The sequence below is a fragment of the Mustela erminea genome, chromosome 1 (assembly GCF_009829155.1).
Source record: "Mustela erminea isolate mMusErm1 chromosome 1, mMusErm1.Pri, whole genome shotgun sequence".
NCBI lineage: Eukaryota > Metazoa > Chordata > Mammalia > Carnivora > Mustelidae > Mustela > Mustela erminea.
Genome location: NC_045614.1, coordinates 164,758,223 through 164,783,455, shown reverse-complemented (window position 1 = coordinate 164,783,455; position 25,233 = coordinate 164,758,223). Strand labels below are relative to the sequence as shown.

Here is a 25,233-nt window from a genome sequence, read left to right as displayed (position 1 = left end):
TACGGAGAAGTAGTATAGTTTGCATTTATCCTACAGGTGTATATCTTTACACATTCTCTAGTTTTCTGTTCTGTTTTGTTTAGATAGAAAACAATAGTCATCTCGTTCTAAAGAATAAATTACTTCATTCGCACTAAGTTTCACAACCAAGGTGAAAATAGTTTAAGTCTATGAATAACTATCCATCTGACATTTAGGAAATGTTTATTATGAACACAGCAAGGTCAGTAAACACATTTTCATCCTATGACCTGATGTGTTCTTAAAGGAGGCTTTATGAGATTCTTACCATCATGCCCCCAGGACCTTGTGAATACACCCATGGATTTTAATAAGGCTGTCTGATAGTTTAGCCAGAGCAGGTGTTCTCAAACATTGGTGTGGATCAAAATAGCCTGGAAAGCTCATAAAAGCACAAAGGACTTGGTTTGCTGAAGATGGTTAGGGTCTAGGCCTGTTTCTATCATGCTTCCCAGGTGATTTTGACATACATGAAAATTTAAGAACAGAGTCCATATTATAATGGTTCTCAAACTTGGCCACACATTGGGGTTACCTGGCAAGATGCCGAAACAGACAATGATGCCTGTACCTACCCAGATTGGTCTGGGTGAGGTCTGGGCTCCATCAATTCCTAAGCTCCTTGGGTGATTCCAATGTTAAGCACAGTTTGAGAGCTACTCTCTAGAGAATGGTAGCCAGGTCTAGTAAATACATTTTTAAAAAGATTTTGTTTGTTTATTTATTTATTTATTTGAGAGAGAGAGAGAGAACACATGTGAGCAGGGGGAGGAAAGAACGAGGAGAGAGAGGGAGGAGGGAAGAATTTCAAGCAGACTCTGCGCTGAAAAGAGGGCCTGACACAGGGCTGGATCCCAGGACTCTGAGATCATGACTTGAGCTAAAACCAAGAGTCGGAGGCTTAGCTGACTGAGCCATCCACGCACCCCTAGTAAGTACATTTTGAAGTCAAGAAGATAGAATGAAGTCTGACTTTATCTGAAAACAAGTAAGGGGATAGAGAAAAACAAAAGAAAATTTTCTCCAACTTTACAATTTCATCCTAGTTCAATCCCATATGTAAACAATCAGATATAAAGAAAGGAACTGAGTCCAGTTTTGTCAATCCAAAACCTGGCTAATGTGGAAGAGGGTTAAAAGAATGGATTTCAACTGTTAGCCTTTTATGTAGGCTTATAATATTGTTTCTGAGCTGTTCATAATTCCCGAATTTATTGAAGAAAGCTTACTGATCACTTGCTCTGTGTAAGGTCTAAGTGCGAAATGCTATAGAAAAAGAGATAAACGAGACAGAAAGTTGGAAATCGAGGAGTTTATAATCTATGAGACCAAATAAAACAAACAAACAAAAATAACAAGTCAGTAAAACAATCGCTAATCAGAGACAAAGAAATCAATTATTATGAAAGTTTAAAATAAGGAAGGAAAGATCCCTTCTAGACTGCCTGATCAGGGAAGCTTTCAAAAAAGAAATGGTATTTGATCTGAGCCTTGAAAGATGAGAAGAGTTTGAATAGGCAAATACAAGAAGAACAAGAACTTCTGAGACAGAACAGCATGACTTACAAGTATTGCAGTGGGAGAGAACCTGAATGGTCAAAGACTAGACCATAAAGTCAGGGAATGAACAGTAAACTGAGAAAAGCAAGTGATTTCTGGTCACAGAAGGCTTCTGATGCCAATCACTATAAGGGCTTCATTGAATAAAGGGGAAACATTAAAGAGACTTTTATCAAAGAAATGGCATAGAGTCAGGCTTCACAATGATTAGTTTTGTGCACATATGCAAGACAGACCAGACCAGGAAAAGAGAAAGTGAACCCATTGTAAGATGCCAACATGCAAGGTGCTGATGGTCTAAATTGGTAATAAGAAATGGAGAAAGACTGAGAAACATGACCAAGAGGATCCTAACATGAGAAGTAGAGGAAGGAGCATGGGTTAAGGGTTCGGTTCTACAAGGCTGCTACTCCCCCACTTCAGATGCCAGTTGTAAGTCCAGGTTGTCTCTTGAGCTATTGACTCACAGGCAATAGACTCATGGCTCCAATGACCTCCTCCTTGGGTTCAGTTAATTTGCTAAGGGTTCACAGAACTCAGAGGAACATTTTACTTACTATAGCAACAGTTTGTTATAAAAGATATAACTCGGGAACAGCCAGATGGGTTAGAAAGCAGAGGGCAAGGTATGGGAAAAGAGTGCCGAGCTTCCATGCCCTCTCCAAGCACATTTTCCTCCTCAAATCTTCATGTGTTCACCAACCTGGAAGCTCTCCCAACCTGTCCTTTTAGGGTTTTATGGAGACTGCATTTCAAAGACATGATGGTTAAATCATTGGCCATTGGTGATAGAAATCGATCTTTAGTCCTCTCCTCTTCCCAATTGAAGGTAGGACTGAAAATTCCATCTGCCCAACCACATGGTTAGTTCCTATGGTGACCAGCCCGGATCCTTAGGTACAGTCCAAAAGTCACCTCATTAACAACAAAATCACCTGTATAGCTCTCATCGCTTAGAAAATTTCAAGGGTTTTAAGAACTCTGTGTCAGAAACTGGAACAAAGATTAAATATAATTTATTTTATTATAAATCACAATATCACAGTAGGAGGTAGGATCAGAGAGATTTAAGAAGTATCACAGAAGACAATGAGACGCTTATGAGAACGTGGGGTTTAAGACTGTCTGGGTAACTCAGTCAGTTGAGCACCCAACTCTTAGTTCTGGCTCAGGTCATGATCTCAGGGTCCTGGGATTAAGTCCCTCACTGGGCTCTGTACTCAGCATGGGGTCTGCTTGATGATTCTCTCTCTTCCTCTACCTCTGTCCCTCCCCCGGCTTGTGTACACACACACACACACACTATCTCTCTCTCTCTCTCAGATAAATAAATAAATCTTTTTTTTTTTTTTAAGGGCTTGGTATTTAAGTAAGATGGGAGCTATTGATGAGTCTAGAGTGAGAAGACATGAACTGACCCATGAAAGTATCACCAAGGGCTATTCTGTGCAGAACTATCAGTAATAAGGCAAGGGTGAAGATAGGGAAACTAATAAAGAAGCTACTGCAATAATCTGGTAAGAAACAATGGCTCAAGCTAGATGGTAGCCCTGGACATGGTCTTGGTGTGTAAGTAGTGATGAGTTTTATATATATGTAAAGGTAGACACAGCAAGGCAGAGACAAAGGAGTTCAGATGATGCTAAGAGTCAGGGCAACTGAGAGAATCCAGCTGAGAAGTGAAGAGCTGGTAGCAGGGGCAGAATGAGGTGAAGAGTTCAATTCTACACATGTTGGGTTTGGGATGATAACCTAGGAAACGGGCAGAGAAAAGATTCAAGAATGGATCCCACCATCCCAACAGCAGTTAGAAGTGGGAAAGATGAGAACGCTCCAGCAAAGACTCTGAGAAGGAACCACTGAGGAGACTGGATGACATCACGTGCATCGCTTTCTTACATGTATTTTCCAATAAATAAGCATTCCAAGCTTTCTTAATGAAAACAATTCCTCACAAAACTATTTCAAAGGGTGGAAAAAGCAAAAGAAAGACAAAAACCACAAAATAAAGCAACAAATAAGATGTCACAAAAGCATATTTTAATATGTTAATATAGAAGAAGTTTACATAACTCCCAGGTCCTTTACTTCATTCTCATCTGTGCTTAAGTGTTCTCTTCCCTGAGGAGATTTTCTGCCGCTCTATCTACAAGAACCCCCTAGCCCCTATTATTCTTTATTCTTCTGCTCTGCTTAATTTTTTCCATGATGACGTCATGTGTATTTGTCTGTTTTTATCTCCCACATTAGGCAGTCAAGACAGGGATGATATGGTCTCTGATATATCCCCAGCACCAGAATAGTGCCAGTATTGTGCACTGACCTCAAAAATAACTTGATGAACAATTAAAAAAAAAAAACAAGCAACCCAATTCAAAAATGAACAAACTACTTGCTATTGATATTTTCCCAGAGAAGATATATAAATGGCCGATACATACATAAAAAAATACTCAACATCACTGATCACTAGGAAATGCGAACCAAAATGACAACGAGGTACTACCTTAAACCCATTAGGATGGCTACTATAAAAATTGTTTAATAGGAAAAAATAAATGTTGATGAGTATATGGAGAAACTGATATCATTATGCATTGCCGGTGGGAATGTAAAATGATACAGTCACTATGGCAAATAGTATGGTACAATTCCTCAAAAAAAAAATTGAACATACAGTCACCATTTAATCCAGCAAGTCCATCTCTGGGCACGTATAAAAGAACTGAGTGTGGTACTTGAACAGATATTTAAACATCAATGTTCACAACAGCGATAATCACAGTAATGAAAGGTAGAAGCAACACAAGTGTCCATAAGTGGATAAATAAAATGTGAACTATACATACAGGAATATTACTCAGCTTTAGAAAGGAATGGAATTCTGACACACCCTATAACATGGATGAATCTTGAAGACATTATGCTAAGTGAAATAAGCCAGACATAGAAAGACAAATACTTACATGAAATACCTAGAGTAGGCAAATTCATAGAGACAAAAAGCAGAATAATGGTTGAGAGGGGTGAGGTAAAGGAAATAATAGGGAGTTATTAATATGTACAGAGTTTCAGCTTAGGATGATGAAAAGGTTCTAGAGATGAATACTGGTGATGTTTGCACAACACTGTGAATGTACTTAATATCACTGAACTATACACTTAAAAACAGTTAAAATGGTAACATATATGTGTGTGTGTGTATGTGTATGTATGTATGTATATATATAAACATATGTATACATATATATATGTACAACATACATATATGTGTATATATATTTTTACAACCGAAAATATAAAATTTTAAAAAATCATTAAATTAAAATTAAAATTAAATTAAATTAAAAATTAAAATTAAATTAAATTAAAATTATTTGTTGAAAGATTTGAATGAATGGGTTTCCTCCTTGTGTTTTAGTAGCTAGGAATTTTAACATTGAATGAAATAATTATAATAACTATACTTTCTTCATTTTATAATTGTGATTTTCTATTTTAATGTTCATTTTAGACAGATCATTTATTGTAAGAGGACTCAAATCTTCTAGTAAGCAGGCAAGACTATAGATTTTTTCATGTGAATAAAAAACAAAGGCAGGTGAAGCTGTTGTGGTCTCAACCCAATGGAAACCCTACCCTTGGAATTCTAAAGATCTTTGTCCACACCTCCATTATGTCACTTAATATATCTTCTGGTAATTTGTTCCTTTTTCTGCTTTTCTCAGCAGGCTATGTGCTGACAGCAAGTCTCTCTCCTCATCATCAAGCCTATCTTACCCACATTTGGCAAATTTACTGGCACTGTCAATAATTAAGGAATGCTTCTCAATCTGAGATACAAGAATTATATATCAGAATGGTGGTTCAGAGAGTAATTTTGAGAAGCTGCCATCAAGGGAGGTTGCTGATCAGTTTCATCATTTTCGAAAACCAAGAGGGGAGGTAACTGCAAGGAAAGGGGAGCAAGCCTGGGGTCCGGGAACTGAAGAATCTGTGCCATAGCCTCAGAGTAATTCTTACTTTCCGTGCCATCTGCCTCCACTCGCTCTTCTCTGGGATTTTGTTTAAATTTCACGTTTCCAAAGTGCATGATGGTTCCAATGAGTTTATAGGATCCATGCTTCTCATCAGGAAGAAAGCCCAAGATGTCCATGGCCTGCTGTAAAAAGAGAAACAGATGGCCATGTCTTCATTTGCCTAATGGCTGCAGTCAGCACCTCACCCCCGCTGTGTGTCACACCTCCCTACACTCCACGGGCTGTCAGAGGGAATGAAACAGATCGCCACAGCCCGGAGGTGTGACAGCTCTGTTCAAGGCAATGCAAATCAGCCCTGTTGGCACTTGGTCACCCGCAGTCTGCTTATCCCTTTAAACGAGAATTAGGAAGGCTTGTTTAACTTCTAGTAGTTTTAGAACTTTCCTTGGATGTCCTGCTTCCCTCTGCCTTCCAGACATTGATCATTAGCTGGATCTATGAGGTAAATTCTTTTGCCTTTCATAGTTATGGCAGGAAGTAGCACCAATATCGGATGGGTTGCATATCTGGGGGGGCTCCCATATATCCCCCCCACTTTATTCAAAGACTGGCAGAGGAAGTGTTTCAGAAAAGAAAAACACCATGGCACAGAAGAACCACACCCTGAGAAGCCGCTGCGCCTGACGGGATGTGTGTTCTCACACACTCCCAGAGGGTAGACGTCGGCGCAATCTTTCTAGTGGTTAATTTAGCATATGTATCAGGAGACTATAAAAAATTCATAATCCTTGCCTAGTAATTTCACTCTGGGGAATGTAGCATAAGGAGAATCTAATATACGGGAAAAGCATTTACCTACAAAGATATTTACCACAGTAGAAAACAAAACAAAATCTTTGAGTCTAACCATAGAAGAATGGCTAACTACAGTGACTACATTACAGGACAAATGTCTGGTAAAATATTAAGTATTCATTTAAGTGTTTATGAAGAGTTTGTAATAACACGGAAAATGCTTATATTATAAGATTAATCAAAAAAGCAAACTGTATACAGAATACTAAATGCAGTGTGATTATGATCTTTTTATTAAAAAAAAAAAAACACAAAACATCAAACCAACTATATAGTAGCAACCCAAATAGGAAGAAAAAAGAACAAAGACTATAAAGACCTATACCAAATAAAAACAGTGGTTACCCTTGAGTTGAAACATCTTCCTATCTTTCCAGACATTCTAGAGTTACCGAACTCACAATGTACACTTTTTCAGTAAGTAAGTAAACTCGGAACGGACACAGACCCAGAGGAGCAACTTGTACCCTCCACCCCTGAAAGAAGGAAAGTGACTTCTCCAGGACCCTTAAGAGGAAGGATCTGAAATGTTGCCGTTTCTCACTGTCATGCCCAAACTTTGCGCTGGTAATTAACGAGCCTTCCATCAGTGGCCAGTAGTTCTTCAGCATTATCCCGGCTGTCCACAGCAATGACTCCACGAGAGCAAAAGGGAAAGTCAGAGGGATTTTCAGACACCAGGAGCATGTCTGCAGTGGGAAAACCTTCAGTTAAACAGTTAAAGAAATCTGCAAGGCGTTAGGAAATAATTGACCGATATTCACAGTTTACTCTTACAGCTGATAGCACACTTGTAAACAAGCCAAAATGAAATCCATATTCTACAGCCAAACCTCTGCAATCAAATTTTGCCCTCTATTAACTTGTCAGTCATGTGTTAATGCCTCCCAAGAGAAGACCACGCAGACCAAATTCTAACAGAGTCACTCACAACAGCTTGAATGGGTGTGAATAAAACAGATAACGCATGTTGGCAAAACTTTGAGAACAGGAATTTGGCCTAGATACACGGTTGAGGGCAGAGGACAAAAAATGTTTTGTAAAATCATACATATAGCAGGGCTGAGTTTCAAAGTCTAGGAAGTGGGCAGACCCTGGGGTTGAGCGCCCCAGGAACACTTAGAAATGTATCCTGTCATATCACGTCCTCCCTATTAGCGAGGCTGAGGCTGTCTTTCAAGGAATCCATAAATCAGCGTCCGTGTTCAGCACTGCGCCCGATGTGTCTGAGGCTCCTGACATGATTCACTTAGTCAGGAAACATAATGCAGGCGGAAGCTAAGGCAGGCTGTCAGCAAGGGACATTAGCCAAATCCCGTTAACCGCTTAATGCCTCACACTGGCTCCCTGGGAAGTTTCTTTGAGCCCATTTGATTTTTCTATTTATCACTCAGTGAAGTGAAGCTGCTATCCTCGACCCTGGATCTCAGAAACAGCACACTTCCCCAGTGTTCACAGCTGCTCTGTTTGGAAACAACCCGAGTGTCCATCAAGAGTTAACAAACTCATGTGTGACCGTACAACAGATTATTAGTCAGCAAACAAAGGACTGAACTGTGGACATATGCGAGAGGATGGAAGAATCTCCAAATAATGAGGCAGAGTGAAATAAGCCAGACAAAAAAGAGTATACACTGTGTGATTCCAACTTATAAAATTCGAGAAAATGCAGTCATCTCTGTAGTGACAGGAAACATGTTAGTGGTTGCCAAGGGGCTGGGTGGGGAGGGGAAGCCTCAGAGGAGTGAGAAAGGGCAGAGGCGGAGTTACAAAAGAACACGAGAAAACTTTTGAACAGATCCCTGCGTTAACTTGATGGCGGTAATGGTCTCCCACATATGTCAGCATTTACATTTATATCGACAACACTTCAATGAGGCTGTTTTATAAAAGTTAAAAAGTAAAAAGAAATCGGGCTAGCCCAAAGGAGATCAAGCTGAAGGTAAGTACTAGATATACAGCATATATATTTAATAGAAATATAATCCTCAAAGCCTTATTTGAATGAGGATTTAAATGTCCCTGAAATGTTCATAATTCCCAAGAATCTCTTTGTGTTCTTTCTCATGCCTCACTTTTATCAAGAAACACTTGTTGAGCTCTAGCAATGTGCCAGGCATTAGAGTAAGTCTTAGAGATACGTCAGTGGGGTGGGGAAATATCTTGTCCCCATGAAGCTTCTATTCTAACAGCAGGAGACAGAAATTTTAAAAATAAATAAAATGTATGAAAAGACATGAAATGTACAATGTTAATAAGTGCCATGGAAAAAAACAGCAGGGAAAGGGGATAAATTGTATCAGCAATACAGGGGTACCTGGCCGGCTTAGTAAGTAGAGCCTATAGCTCTAGATCTCAGGGTTGTGAGTTCGAGCCCCATGTTGGGTGTAGAGTTTACTTAAAAATAAAATCTTAAAAACAAAAAAGTGTTGGTGATACAGAGCTACAGTTTTCAATAGAGTGGTCAGGGAAAGCCTCTATACGGTGACATTTCAATAAAGACCTGCAAGAGTTGAGGGGGAAAATAAGTGAGGGAAAATGTTCCAGACAAAGAAAAACAAATGCAAAGGCCCCGCGGTAGAAGTTTTCCTGGCATTTTGAGTGGCTTAAGAGGCAAATTAAGGAAGTAAGTGGTAGTAGGTTATGCGGTCAGAGAGGCATCAAGAGGATAGATCATAGCTCCTCACAGGCCAGGGTGAGGATTTGCACATTTATGTCTATGTAAGATAGAAAGCTGTTGAAGGTTTTTGAGCAGAGGAATGACATAATCTGATTTTTTTAAAAAGATTTTATTTATTTGACAGAGAGAGAGCGATCATAAGTAGACAGAGAGGCAGGCAGAGAGAGTGGGGGAAGCAGGCTCCCTGCTGAGCAGAGAGCCCGATGCAGAACCCTGAGATCATGACCTGAGCTGAAGGCAGAGGGTTAACCCACTGAGCTACCCAGGAGCCCCTGATTTTCTTTCTTTCTTTCTTTCTTTTTTTTTTTTTTTTTTTGGTAATTTACCATGGCTGCTGTCTTAAAGACAGAGAGAACAGGATGGAAGCAGAAATATCAGGTAGGAGATTGTTAAACAATCCACGAGAGAGGCACCTGGGTGGCTCAGTCAGTTAAGCATCTGCCTTCAGCTCAGGTCATAATCCCCTGGGGCCTGGGATTGAGACCCACATCAAGCCCCCTGCTCAGCGTGGAGCCTGCTTCTCCCTCTACCTGCTGCTACCCCTGCATGTGTGTTCACTTTCGCTCTCTATCAAATAAATAAGTAAAATCGTAAAAAAAAAAAAAAAAAAATCCAGGAGAGAGATGATGGTATTCAACCAGCATAGTAATAGGAGTAATGGTAAGGAAATGCTCAGAGTGTGGCTTTTTAAAGTAGATGGAACAGGTGAGAATAAGCTGGGAGAAACAGATGAGTTCAAGGGCAGGTCTTAGGCACATTAAATTTGAGATGTTATAATGAATATGTGCTACAACATGGAACAATCTCAAAATAATTATGCTGAGGGGAATAAGTCAGACAGGAAGAGTATATACTGTAGAATTCCATCTTACAAATTTCTAGAAATTTTTTTCTTTTAAAGTGTTTTATTTTTGGGTAAACTAAAAGGAAATTGACACACTGAAATCACAAAAGACCTTGGGCATGCATATTAGCCTTGTTTAGAGTTCTTCTATGTGTCTCTCTTTTCCATAGGAATTCCCCTTAAACATTTAAAACCCATAGTTTTTATTGTATCTACAGCCTAAACCGTAACAATCTATGATTCTGTCATTTTACATTGTGCAAAATCCTCAAAATATAGTGGTACCATAGGGAAGAAAAATCAGTCACAAGTAAATTTCATTGTGAGTCATTCATATAATTTGGTTCTTTTCCAAACCAAGTTGAGACATAGAGGAGTCAGTTAGCTAGCAGTCTGGAATCCTGGAGAGACTCTGGACTTGTGATAGAACACCGGAAGTCATCGGATGGAAACAATCTTTAAAGCTACCCGTTGTTAAATGAGGTCACCATGAGACAGAGGCAAGGACTGAGCCCAGGGCACTCTAAAGTTACAGGGCCAGATGAAGGAGAAAGACCAACAGGGAAATATCGGAGATCTAGGGGAGAAACAAGGGAGGGTGGTGTGCTAGAAGCTAAGAGGAGAGATTCTCAAGGAGGAGGGAGTAATCAGTGGTGTCAAATACTGTCATGCCTTTCAAGGCATGACTTTCAAGGTCAAGAAATGCCTATATATTCTGCAAGGCTCATTCATGGCTCTACTGATGACTCTCAAATCTATATTTTCTGAGCTCCCGACCTAGAGCTCCAACTTCCCACTAGACGTTTCAGTGCAGACGGCCATAAGTAGCTCAAATCCAACATTACCAAAATTGAACCTATGTGTTTTTCCATGTCTGCCCTGAAGCTATGCCTCTTATGTGGTTCTATACGCTGGTGAATGTCACCACCTTACTCAGGCTACAGTTGGGGGTGCCATGAAATCTTGTCTTCTCACATCTCAAATATGGACATCATTAACATGTCTTTCAAATTATTTAATCTTTTTTCTTTACAATAGTTATATGATATGAAGAGGGGGTAAAGATATAAAGATAACATGGTCCTTTCCCTCAAGGAGGCTACAGGAATCACACATCTAACTAATGCAGGAAATGCTGGGTGTTTTTAGGATGAGAGGATGTTTCTGTTGGATGTTTTAGTTCATACCAAAATAAAACACAAACAAGCAAACAAAAAACCACACACACACACACACACACACCATACTACCTTCTAAAATTGTTTTTCCAAGAATTACAAGTTGGATCACTTTAAATTATAACCATCCATATCCTTTTCATTTTATGTCATTTTTGTCATCACTTCTCATTATCTCATTTTTGATCATTTTCATTCTGGTCATTTTAATGAAAGGTGCTATATTTGACATTTTTTGTATGTAGAATATAGGAAAATAGAAACCTAGAAATACTCACTACTTGGCCAGTCCCAAATTAATGATCAGTTGAATTTAGAACATAGTTTCTAGTATTTCTGTTAGACTAAGCCACCTACCTTCTCAAACCTGTGTTTGTAACTATGATGGGAATTTCTTTCCTCCTTTGCCAACAGGAGAGTGTTGCTCCCATCCAAGCAGGCCCAACAATTGGACAAACACTATGGGAAACACAGCAGAAAATAATTGTCCAGTTTGCAGAGCTTGCCCCAGACCAGGAGGAGGAAAGAGTCAACATTCAGGAGGAGGCGGGAATAAGGCACCATGGAGGGCCCACATGCTACACACACACACTCCTCCCGCCCCACCTCCCTGCTTTCAGACACAGCATTTCAAGAAGTCATAAAGGAAAAAAAAAAAAAAAAAGAAGTCAAAAAGGACACTAATAGGCTTCTCCTTTATCTCACTAACCAGCAATATGGCTGATGCACTGACCTAACCATTCACGGCAGCAGCCGTAGTCAGTTTGAAGTGGTAGCTCTTAGAAACATACAGACCACACGCATGCATGTTTGAGGGACTCTGAAAGGCCTTTAGCTCGAGACGTCTTCCCCACTAGGTCTTATTAAAATTTATTTTCCAGGAAAAACGAATTTTAATTGTGTTAAGTCTTGAGGTCACCACAGAGTATCATGTAAACAGAGGTTCCTTTATTTAATTAATTTCATTTCTATCAGAGGAATGGCCCTGAGAGAATGTTAAAAAAAAAAAAAAAGGCAAACAAATAGTGAATACATTTATGTGAGACACTGTGAGGGCCAGCAAGACTGTCTAGGTCAGATAAGGCCCACACAGAAGATTGTTGACCAGGCTGTAGGCATGTGGAGAACCGGGGGGAAGGGAGCTTGTCAGGAAAATTGGGGACAGCATAAAGAGGAGGTGCAGGGCGATGCTAAAGGTAAATTCAGTTGTTTCACAACTTCAAAAAATTCAGGTCTCAACCTTCATACAAGTTCATTTCTAGATTCCACTCTTCAGTAGGAGATGCAAAGAAGCCTTTAAGAATGAGTATTTTGGGGCGCCTGGGTGGCTCAGTGGGTTAAAGCCTCTGCCTTCGGCTCAGGTCATGATCCCAGGGTTCTGGGATCAGGCCCCACATCGGGCTCTCTGCTCAGCGGGGAGCCTGCTTCCTCCTCTCTCTCTGCCTGCCTTTCTGCCTACTTGTGATCTCTGCCTATCAAATAAATAAATAAAATCTTAAAAAAAAAAAAAAAGAATGAGTATTTCATCATTCAAAGATTTGTTTCACATGTCTTCCTGACAGTGAATTTTACTTTCACCATGGATGAGTGTTCTCCAAGACTCAGCTGAGTTCACTATGAAGAGAAGCAAAGCTGACACTGGACCAAAACAAAAACAAAAACAACCCCAAACCCTGAAAATCACGAAGTCCTGTAGCTAGTACCACTATGCCATATCAACCATCATAACCTGTTTCTCACACTGCCATGGACAGCTGAAGAGGTTGTACACTGCCCAACTCCACAAGAAAGAATCATTCACACAGTCTACAGTTTGAAGAGCACTCTCTGGAGTCAGGCAGGGCACAATCTGCACACACCCCCCACACACACACATCTTTTTCCTCCTAATAACCAGTGGGGAGAAAGGGAGTGAAGATAGGAGAACAGTTCAAGAGAAACCTATTGGGCCAGGGGAGTAAAACTTAATATGCTCCAGAATAGGAGGTGCAGACGATGACAGTTTCTTTCCCCAGAGGCCTTCAGACCCCTAGTAGACACACTGGGTGCCCCTCTTGGCACCCCTATGCACTACTGACATGTACCAAAGTGAGCCCCCAGGGCAGTAGGCAAAATGTCAAAATTCTAAGAGACAGGGTGGTGTTTTCTGACCCCTCACCCTAGAGTTCATACACCAGTTGAATAGTAGCAATGGGAACAATAAACAGAAAAAACTAGACAAAGAAGAGAAGAAAAATAGGAAGGTATATGCAGGACCAACCCATCCAGTTGACATTAAGAACAAGAATTTCAAGGAGCCGTATCCGAGGTTTCTGAGGAAGTGGGTTTCAGCCAAGCCTTGACCAAGGGTCAGTGTAAAGTGAGAGGTAAGGGGAGGAGCGATGTTCCAGACCATGTAGAGACTAGTTGGGAGCTGGCTCTGGGATAACACTTCACCCCATTCCTCAGCTCCTTCCGTGGGTGGCCTGCCTCCCGACTGATCTTCCATACACGGTTATTTTCTGATACTGACAAGCGCTTCTGTTTTTGGAAACGTGGACATAATCCATATGTTGCTAGGGTGTGTTCTCTTTAACAATCCTCAGGACACTCTGAAGCTCTCCTTTGGCAAACATGAATAAAAATAACTCAAATTCTAAAATGTCCCCAAAAATGGCCCATGGTGCCGAGAACAAATGAACTGACAATACCCAGTTTGGACCACCAGATGTCAGTCTTCGTGCAGGAATCAATCTCTGCAGCCCCCAAAGACTCCGCAAGATCAATGAATTCAAGATGAGCCTGCGTTTTCCACCGCAGACCAGAGCCTTCGGACAGTTCTAGTTGTAAACAGAGATGCTCCCCCAAATTTTACAGTCCCTGCTGGTACCCACATTGAACCCTATGTGTCAGATGGCTTGCATAGCAATCAGTGCTAAGAACATTAGATATGGCAGGGCTAAACAGAGGAAGATCCAGAAAAAAAAAAAAATCTGTTCCACGTTAGGTGGAGGGAAAGCAGGAGAACTGTGGCTGCGTTTGTATCACCAGCTGCACCTGTGCCCAAAATAATTATTCAGTTTGCAGAGCTTGCCCCATTTAGTGAGGGCACTTTGAATTTGAAGACCATGCAGTCAAAACACCACTAAGGGTATGACTAACATACTGAACCTAGCATAGGAGGCTGGGGGAAATCACTGCCCACTAATTTGCTCACCTGGATTCTTTTTTTTTTTTTTTTTCCACCTGGATCTTTGATCTCATCCCACAACCGCTCCTGTGGGAGCGTCCTTGTCCTCAGTGGTTTACTTCAGATGCAAGACCTTTGCAATCCAATCAGATTCTCATTCTTCCCTTCCAATGACTTTCCATATTCTGCCTCAGGCTGCAAGGTGCTGCTTGATCCGGTCCTGCCCACCTCTCCCCTCCATTAATTTCTTCTTTCTGTCAATTACAATGGCCATTTTGTAATCTCAAGAATAAAACAAATGCATTGCTGCCTCGGGGCCTTTGCACTCACTGTTCCTGTAACTTTATTCCGAAAAATCGTGCCTGCTCACTCGCTTACTCTTTCAGGTGTCTGCAAAAATACTGCCTTCCCAGAGAGGTCTTGCTTGACCATTCTATCTAAAATAAAACCACCTGCTACCCTACCAAGCCCAAATTCACTGTTTTCTCACCCTATTTTTTTTTTTTTTTTTGGTAGACGTACCATTTGCTAAAATTATATATGTTTTCATTTACTTGTTTATTACTTACCTCCCATACTAGAATGTAAGCCCATGAGGGCAGGGACCTGTCTGTCTTATTTTTCAACCCCCATGCTTAAAAAAGCAGTGCCTGGTACACACACAGCAGTCACACAATAAATATTGAGTGACTACAGGAAGTTCATTCTCTTGTCCCACTAGTTACTTTTCTTTCTCTTCATGGTACTACCTTTAACCTGGTCAAATCATAAAACTTGGGAATATTTTGGCTCATCACTTCCTCATTCCTACATTCAGTCATTGCTAAGACCCACCTATTCTTCTATGAATCCATCCCCTTTCTCCCATTCCCAAAGACACAACCTTACACAATGCCTTGTGATCTTCTACTAGGACTGCTATAGTCCCTTCCCTCTAGGATCTCGGCCTCCCATCCATCCTGCCCACCACATCAGCTTCATTGTCACTGCCCTCAGCAAATCATGACCTCCTATTACCCCAACCCTATAACATATGTACATCACTCCCAACTCCTTGAGTTCAGAAACCATCAGGATAAAATCTCTACTATTCCTCTATGCAAATCCTTTCTTCCAGTCCACCTGATCTCTCTGCTCCCCGATCTTGTCCTGCCTTTTCCTGCCACTGTACCCGCTGTTCCTCTCATAGGAAATACCCTCCACTCATTACTCTGGTTAAATCCTCTTCCCATCCTTCATACCCCAACCCCAAACCTCCCTTCTTTATAGAACTCCCACTTCTGGCCTTTTGTCTATACCGCCCATGTGGTTCTAATTTTCTAATCATTGAAGGCCTTAAATTACCTAAAGTTTTTACACACATTCTCTCTTTCTCTCTCTCTCTCTCTCTCTCTCTCACACACACACACACACACACAATTTCATTTATACCTTCTAGGCATCCTGTCTACTTCCAAACATTACCAAATTGGGAAAACATTTACTCTCTAGCAATATAAAATTATAGAACACTTCGGTTGCCTGGGTGGCTCAGTGGGTTAAGTCTCTGCCTTCAGCTTAAGTCATGGTCTCAGGGTCCTGAGATCGAGCCCCGCATCAGGCTCTCTGCTGAGTAGGGAGCCTGCTTCCCCCACACCTCTGCCTGCCTCTATGCCTGCTTGTGATCTCTCTCTCTCTGTCAAATAAATAAATAAAATCTTTTTAAAAAAATTATAGAACACTGGTTTAATAATTGGTTTAATAATTGTTTACCTTTTAGAATAAATAAACTGAGTTCTCAAGAGACTTACTAATCAACACTTTCCCAGGTCTGAGAATCTGACTTCTGTCTCTTGTTTTACAATGTCCCTCAGCTCCAGAATAACACACTTACCACGAAGGTCTTTTTCTCCAGACAGAATGTGATAGAATATGTGGTAGTTCTCTGGGCTGCTGGAAAATCACTTGGGATTTTTCAAGCAAATCTGCAGGATTAGAAAAGGATAAAGCTTCCTATTTAGGTATTGCTGCAAAACTTAGAAGAAAAGTAATCCAATAGTGCAGTGGCTACTTACAAATATCGATGTCTACAGAGGACAGCTTGCCTGTGGCACCAAAATGCATTCTGATGAATTTGCCCTGGGGGGGGGCATAAAACACAGTCTCCTATGGAAACATTCTGAACAGTTGCAACGGCTTTCTTATACGCATTACTACCAAAGTGACTAGTTCAAAGTTAAAAGAAAAATGCAGCATGGGCCTGAGATGGCATCAGTTAATGCCTGGAGGAAGCCAGAACGATCACCAGAACTGGCAGGGGCCCCGGATTCTAGTGTCAGACCTGCCGACTTCTAGCTGTGTGTTCTTATGTGTATTATTGAATCTCTCTGGGCCTCAGCGTTCTTACCTAAAAAATGAGACAAAGCAACATCTGTTCAGCATATTCTTTCATTTATTCAGTAAACATTCACTGAAAACCTACTACCATCCAGGAAACCTACTAGGACCTGGGCATATCACATGAAAAAAAAACAGGTGTGGTCCTACTCTTCTAGATTCTAGGTGTAAGCAGCTATTGCGATGGCATTAACAAAGGAAACACAAAGGAACGTTTGGTGATCCTTAAATCCTAAAGAAAAGACAGTTGTGCAGGAGTTCAGTGAGTAAAAGGGGCAAAAAGAAAAGAGCCCGGGAGTTAGGCCCCAGGCACCCTATCACTAAGTCCTACAGGCCACAGGAAGAAGTAGGGTTTAATATTATTTATGTGTTCTCAGAAGACCGTGGGAGATTTTATGCAGATGTGATCAGATTTCTGTTTTAAAGCACTGCTTTGGCATAAATAATAGATGGGGTTCCTTCCCTTTCTTTTCATGAAAAGCCATAAGACAGGATCTGTGGGACAGAAAGGCTGCCCAAGGAGAGAGAGCCCGCGTCAGAAGCCAGGGGCGGCTAAGGAGGCAGTTGGGGCTGGCAGGATGAGGAGGACGGTGCCGGGGATGACAGGCTGGTAAAGGTCACCCCTGCAAGGAAGTAGGTAGGGGACCACAGCCACGCAAGGGAAGGAGCGTGGCGACAAACAGGGGGATTGAACCATTAAGTTAGCAAATTTAGGGGAATGGGAACCATACACACAGACACACGTGTGTAAGTACCCTCACAAGCAGGTGTAGGAACAGGCAAGGCAGTGCAAAGGCCCTGAACTGAACCCAACCACCTCACCATGAGGCTGTTATTTAATTGTGCCCAAAGATTCAAATGGGAAGCCTTCTGCAAATTTCCTTGTAAATTATAGAGTGGCTCCCTGCCACTCATTTTTGTCATAAAATGGCTTTGTGAAAGTAAGGTTTGAAATTCAAATTCTTCCTCTATCCTGGGACTGCAGTTATCAAAAGCGATTTTTAAAAATGTTTTCTTTCGGGACGCCTGGGTGGCTCAGTTGGTTAAGCAGCTGTCTTCGGCTCAGGTCATGATCCCGGCGTCCTGGGATCGAGTCCCACATCGGGCTCCTTGCTCAGCGGGGAGCCTGCTTCTCCCTCTGCCTCTGCCTGCCATTCTGCTGCCTGTGCTTGCTCTCCCTCTCTCTCTCTCTCTGATAAATAAATAAAATCTTTAAAAAATAAAATAAAATAAAAATAAATAAAAATGTTTTCTTTCTGCAAAAAAAAAAATTCCCCTAGTAGAAAATATGCAGAGGTAGGGGAGCCATAGGCAAGAGTAGAAACAATAATTGTATTAAGTGAATGAGGAAGTGCATAGGAAATTATGAAGGGGAAAATACTATCAAATCTGTAAAATATAATACAATATAAAGCATTATTAGAATGTGCTGGGTGAGCTTCTCTACCAGGAGTAGAAAGGAATTTGAAACTATTAAATATTGTTAATATTATTAATTATTAAATACTGTCTTCCTGAAATTGACCAAACAATAGAAGCTTCCCTGGTACATATTTATATATAGTTTTAATTTCTTAATAACAAAACTGGTCTCTTTCTTTTTCAAGCAGTCTAACAATGTTAGACCTCTTTGATGTCTGAGAAATTTTTTTACACCTATATGCTCAGACCTGAATTTTACCATTTACTTAAAAATTAGAGACTCTGATATACTGCTCAATCATGTTACTTACAAAACAAAAGGAGTTGTCATTTCTCAGGGTTTTAGCATTTCCAAATGCTTCCAAAATAGGATGCACTTGCTTGATTTGATCTTCTAAAGTCCCCTGAAATACAAGTAAGAGAAATACAGCAGATAAAGTTATCAGTAAAATTCTGTAATGTGGTAAGCCCTCCATCCCTAGATCTGACCCCATTCTTGCTTTGGATAAATAGTAGCCAAAGCTGTTTCCAAATTTTTTTTATACAATGTTACTTCAGAATCAGAACTCAGAAAAATAGATGACTGAAAAACTGTCTTAACATACAATGCCCCTGTGAATATATGTGGGAGCTCATTTACTTGCAATGCTTCTCTTTTGGTTGGAATTGGCCTAAGTGGGGAAAGGAACTAAATATCTACCATCAATCAATCAATCAATCAATAAATCCCATAGCCTATTTCCAAAAAGACTTCACGCCTTATATTTTCCCCATTGTTTATCTCCCTCTCATCCCACCTAATTCTTATACCTGGAAATTTATCCTAAGATAATACAGCAGATTCTTGGCATTATTAAATTATATTTTTCCTTGTTATGATTCCTAAGTAATCCAGTGGTCCGTGCCAAGCAGGGAATCAGTGATGGTATTCATTTTGAATTCGAATTGTGTGTGTTCAGCAGGTCACCTCCACAGAGTAAGTCTGAATGAGCACTCAGCATCCCCATTGCAATGTGGCTATGTTGTTTTCCACTCAACATCAAAGATCCATTTCATGGAAGGGATTACTTAGTATATAGTATTCAAGAATTTATAAACTTAGGGGCACTCGTGTGGCTCAGTTGGTTAAGTGTCCCACTCTTGATTTTAGCTCGGGTGGTAAGATTGAGCCCTGCTTCCTCTCTCTCCCTCTCCTTCTCATGTGCACACACACTCTCTTGCTCTAAAAAAAAAAAAAAAAAAAAAAAAAAAAAAGTCTATATTTAAAACTACAAATATTTCATCCCTTCTACATCATATGGGTCTACTATAAATAGGTAAAAGGGCTAAAGGAGCAAAGTTTCTCATGTATTGTATTACATATTGTGTCATGTATTATCATAAAGCTCAATGGCTAGAACAAACACACACTGAACAACCTAAAATGCACAGAGAAATGAAGTAATATCTAGTGAATAATAGAGTTCAATGATACCTAAAGGAATCAATCAAATTCAGGAATGTGGTGGTTGGGAAACTTTTCATGGTTTGAAAATTGGACCAGGTTGCTATTTTGATATACTTCTTGGCAAAAACAGCAGGGAGCATCCAGGATTGAATTTAAAAAAGCAAAATAACAATGCCAGACATAGAAAGATAAGAGGCTCTAACAGCTCAATAACTCATTGATTTTGAATCTCACTCAGCATTATCTAATTTTATTTTTGCATACCAATTCTCATGGTCTAGTTACTCTCGAATTATTATAAAACCCATCAACCTGTTAATGAAGCTAAACAAAGTAAGCTAAATTAAAAATCACCAAAGATAAAAGTAATTAAATAGAGAGGGAAGATAAGTAGAACCTGGAATGTGATTAACATTGAGGTAATGTGCATCATTTGGGATTTGATCCAGGAGTTAGTGGTAAAGGAAGGAGACTTCTACTGGTACTTATCTGTGGAAGTCTGACATCTCACAGTAGCTAAAGGGATTCAGAAATATCAAAACTGGCCATTCAGGGCATTGATGACTCTAGCCTTTAGGGAAGATGGCTTGGATCTTAAGTGTAATTCTCAGAGGGTACAATCAACAAAGATCAGCCTAAATAGCCCTTGAAGCAAATCTGAAACAAATTAGGTGATTTCATGTTTGGGGGTTATTGGTTTGAAGCACTTGGTGATCCTCTCAAGAGGCAAAGATGGGGGGAAAAAACCCTTTTCTATAATTTTCTAATTGCTCTATGGCTCTTGTCTCCTCTTTTCTCCCCCAAAAGTGGTCAAGGCAGAGCCTCCATGATCAGGGTAAGACTACCTCACCTTTCCTGCCAAGATATATGAGCACTTACCAGCTTTTCCCTAGATTCACCCATGGTTGCTATGGTGGCAAAATACTGGATATTGTGTTTGGTGCTCACAGTCTTTCCAGCACCAGATTCTCCTCTGCGATGAGAAATTCAATGATACAGTTAACTGGTTTGGATTATAAATATAGTGAAAAGTTAAATCATTTTAACCATATAGGCTAAGACAAGAAGGAAAAAATGTATGGAAAAATGGAACTGGAGAGGAAACTCGACGAAAGAGATGTAGATATTTAATCAATTGGGAGAAGGGGAAGAACTATCTCAGGCTGGAGAAACAGCATGAACAAACATCAAAACCCAGCACAGAAAGATTAAAGATTTTATAAAAACTGGAAGCCTGTTCTTCATGGTCTGGTTAACAAAAACCTGAGGAGCTTCTCTATTAATTAAAGACAGGTCTCCTCTTTACCAGCTGTTGCAGGGATTTTCACATATTAAGGCTACCACATGGCTAGGTCCAACCTTCTCCCTGAGAAGAGGGCTTACCAATCAATCTACCAGGCAGCTGGGTTTTAGAGTTCCCTTTTACCTTTGATAACCAGTTAACTTTGTGATGTGGGAAGAATGCAGTGGTGCTAGCCTTATCACCCAAAGCATCATAGGATCAAGGCCTGCCTTTATCTCCATGAAACTCCAGAAATAGTCAATCCTCTCTGCAAGGCCTAAACACTTAACTATCCTTCTAGCTCTAAGATTCTGAGACTATTTTTCTTCTTGAGATGATTAAAGCCAATGGAGAGCCCAACACATGAGGTGACAACACCATTGTTTAGGAAGACCAAGAACTTTAGCATTTCATTGCCTTTAGAATCTTAGCCTCCCCTCCCCTTCCCCTGTCACCATGCTGATCGTTCATCTGGTCAACCAGTGCTCTTCTCAGCAAAAGTAGATACAATACAATATCACTGGTCTTTACCCTCCTTTTCTGCTCCAAGTGTCACCATCTTTTAGTTCCTACTACTTAAGGTACCTTGGTCTGCTCCAATCTGGCAGGAGGTTATTTGTTCCCTGGTCATACCCATTGAACTTTCTGGCTCTCTGCCCAATTAGCCAGGCCACAGACCTTTGAAAACGATTATTTCAACAGGGAGTTCTCCATCAAGAAGGTGACTAAGATCACTTTGTGCACTATGAGTTCTAAAAAATCTACTAAGATGGTGGGGACAACCTACCTAATACCATATCTGGAATAATCACTGACTAAATTGTTATGACAATCTCCTAAGTATCTTATTCTTGCCTAGAATGTATTCTGTATCTAAAGAGCAAACAATTCAAAGATAGTGAATTTATGTTTTATTCCCAGTGAAATGTAGATTTGTTTCCGTTGAAACTCTCACCGCTAGCCAGAAAGAGGTGGCAAGGCAAACACTTACGTCAAAAGTACAGACTGATTCTCCTGATCTACAAAAGAAAAGAAAATGTCAGAACATTCTTCTGCCAGAGCTTCTACGTATTGGCAAACTTATTCAAAATTTCCTTGGTTGCGGTTTGAAGTCAGACACAAGGAAAAGGATTTGCTCTCAGTTGGATAAAAAAATACCATTTAAAGAGTACAGAGTAAAAAGAGATTTTTTTCCCCTTGCCCCTATGTATGTCACTCATAAGAACATATAAATCTCAGACCTATTTTCCTTGCTCCAAATACAAATGATAACTGACTAATGGTTGACATTTTTGCCATTTTAAGCCTTTTAAGAAGCATGGTGTTACAATAGCTACAGAGAAACTTCTTTGTGCCAGAAACTCTAGCAGGCGCTTGATGTAATAAAAGCTGCCATCTACAGGGGGCTTACTCTGGGCCAGCCACTGGGCTGAGCACTTTCAATGCATTATCTCACTTAATTTGACGTGTGAGCTAATCATCTCCAGAACCCTAGGAGGCAGGCTCTATTTTGCCCATGTTTTATCCCAAAGAAATGGAGGCTTCAAGTGATTAGGTAACTGTAAAGGCCACGCTCTGCTCACAATGCCTTCCTGCCTCTTAGTGACATGGAGAAGAAAGTAGATCAGATATTTTTACCTTTCATTTTGTAGGGCAGCCACTTACTGTGAAGCATATCCTGAAAGGCATTATCGGCCACAGCGAAGATGTGAGGGGAGCTTCTGATCGCCTCTTCTCTTTGTAGGCAGCCACGACTTCTTTCTGATACACTGGGAGCCACTTGTAAGGGTTTATGCTCACACAGAAGAGACCTGAATATGTCTGAGGAAAAATCAGAGGAGATTTCAGAAAACAGGTTAGAAATACTTCCAGGTCTGTCAGCTCTCTCACTGCCAGATAACATTTGCTGAAATATTTACTCATAAAGGAGCTAAAAAGAGGAGAGCTTTCAGATTCTCACAGAGAGGGGACTCTAACGGGAAGAGACAGAACCAGGTTAGAGGAGCCGCGGGGCCCGGGGTTACCTCTCCCCGGGGAGACCCGCTAACTACTAACATGTCTGACACACACGCCTTTTGAAGACAGGGAGGACGCCAACAGCAGGCTGGGGAGTTATCGGGCATTTGAGGCCAGAAGGTGGCTTGTGTTTCAGCAAGATTAGGAACCTGACTTTTAAGGCAATGAGAGGGAATAGCTCATTTGGGTCATTCAGTCACTGTAATGGTTGAATTGTGGCTCCCCCCAAAAAGACACGTTCAGGTTCTAATCCCCGAAACCTGTGAATACAAACTTTTTTGGGAAAAGGATCTTTGCAAGTATAATTAAGTTAAGGATCTCAAGATGATATGTGGGTGGACCTTAAATCCAATGGCTGGTGTCTTTATAAGACACACAGAGAGGAGAAAATATGGACACCCAGAAGGGAAAGGGATGTGAAGGCAGAGGCAGAGACTGGAGCAGTACAACCACGAGGAATGCCAGCAGCCACTAGAAGCTGCGAGGGGTAAGGATTCTCCACTATGGACTCCAGAAGGAGTATGACCCTGCTGATTTGATTTGATTTTAGATTTCTGGCTTCTAGAACTGTGATTGAATAAACTTCTCTTGTTAAGCCAACTGGTCTGTGGGAATTTTGTTACAGCATCCAAGGGAAACTAATATAATCATATAAATCAGAGTGCCAAGGGGCAAGTTGGCTACATGTCGTGGCTTCGATAGCAATGCAGCCCAAATGCTACCATTTTGGCCCAATCTACTGAGGGCTGCTGCTGAATAGGATCTGAGTAAATCAAAGAATCTAAGCAAACATCACCAGTGTAATGGTGATGAAAACAGTAACTCCTTCTCCAGAGCATGAACAGGGTGACAGGCACTGCACTGACTTCTTTACACTCTCTGATTTCATCCTCCAAGCTGCCTTGGAGAGCCAAGCTGTCTTACCTCACTTTACAGATAAGGTGACTGCAGAAAATTAACAACTAATCAGGGACAAAACTAGCATTTGGACACCGATCTATCAGCCTCCAAACCTCATGACTTTATTTTAGCTTGACAACTTAGGGGCGGGCTATGGATGTTGACAAAATAAAAGTGGGGGCAGTGGCGCCTGGGTGGCTCAGTGGGTTAAAGCCTCTGTCTTCGGCTCAGGTCATGATCCCAGGGTTCTGGAATCGAGCCCCTCATGGGGCTCTCTGCTCAGCAGGGAGCCTGCTTCCCTTCCCCTCTCTCTGCCTGCCTCTCTGCCTACTTGTGATCTCTGTCTGTCAAATAAATAAAAACAAAACAAAAATAAAAACAAAAACAAAGAAAAAATAAATAAAATTGGGGGAAATGTTAAGGCAAGGTCCCTTCTTGGTGGGCATTCCTCAAGGACTATCCCCACATGAGTCTGCTTAGATTCCAAGAAAGCTATCATCTGAGAGAGGGCTGAGACATTGCCAGTGTGAGTGCCAGCGTGCCCCCTCAGCAGTAAAGCCTATGCACATACACAGATCATCCAATGGTCATGGCGCCGCTTCAGGGTGCGCAGCACAGATGCCTCATTGAGATGAGTCAGCACTGCTAGGTCTTCAATCATTTCAAACTATGGGGGATTCATCTGCTGGATTTCATCCTCCTTGACACTCAGACTCTGCAGAGAGGAGATAAATAGAATATGTGTTTCCTTATTTTATGTTCCTGCATTTTGTCATGCACTGGAAAGACTCTTCAAAGATTCAAGAAAAGGAGGCCTCATGAGAGGATGGGGCCAGAAGTTTAAGTAGTCCTAATGAAACAGGTGTTTCCCCTGCCCATGATCGCACCTTGCCTGAAGATGAAATTTTAAAATGTTTTTCTTGAATCAAAATGTTCTGCCTTGCAGAGCTCTAGTCCTGAGGCTCCTCACTGACCCTGGTTGCCTCTGAGGGCACACACACCATATGGTATACAGTTTGGCATCTCTCTTGCTGCTTAGGAGGTTTAGAAGAAGGAATATGGAGTGAAGGATCAAGGAGGCAGACAAATCCTTCCAGACTTTTTCCAGACCTACCCTCTTCCTCAATCCTTCTCCAACTCCCTTAGCTCATTTTAAAAAATCCTTTACCGTGTAAACAACCCATACTGTCTTGACACAAGCTTTTGTGTATGTTTCAATAATTAACAATGTCAGACTATTTCTTAGTTTGATTATAAACACCTGAAGGAGTTTGGATGGGGTTTTCTTTTATAGTTACTAAAGCATCTATTATAATGTGATGGACATGGTAGGTACTCAATAAATATTGATCTCTTGATTAATATGGATGCATTGCTACCAAATAGTTGTTTAGTTATTCTCCAAGTTTCCTCACACCTTTTCCTTGTTTACTAAACATCGGTATCAACTGATGGCTCCATTTCATCCCAGTTCATGATGGCTTCTTCCAAAACTCGCACATT

The 25,233-nt window shown here is 40.8% G+C and overlaps 1 protein-coding gene across 1 annotated transcript in view; it reads right to left on the bottom strand.

Annotated features, from left to right (window-relative positions):
- Positions 1 to 25,233, bottom strand: part of MYH15 (myosin heavy chain 15) — a 156,056-nt gene that overhangs the window by 115,560 nt on the left and 15,263 nt on the right. Inside the window, 11 exon segments of the mRNA XM_032344388.1 lie at positions 5,605 to 5,745; positions 7,004 to 7,105; positions 16,161 to 16,216; positions 16,218 to 16,251; positions 16,342 to 16,405; positions 18,397 to 18,489; positions 20,412 to 20,505; positions 21,806 to 21,833; positions 22,480 to 22,530; positions 22,533 to 22,635; positions 24,302 to 24,445. Of these exon segments, the coding sequence (XP_032200279.1) occupies positions 5,605 to 5,745; positions 7,004 to 7,105; positions 16,161 to 16,216; positions 16,218 to 16,251; positions 16,342 to 16,405; positions 18,397 to 18,489; positions 20,412 to 20,505; positions 21,806 to 21,833; positions 22,480 to 22,530; positions 22,533 to 22,635; positions 24,302 to 24,445 (910 nt within the window).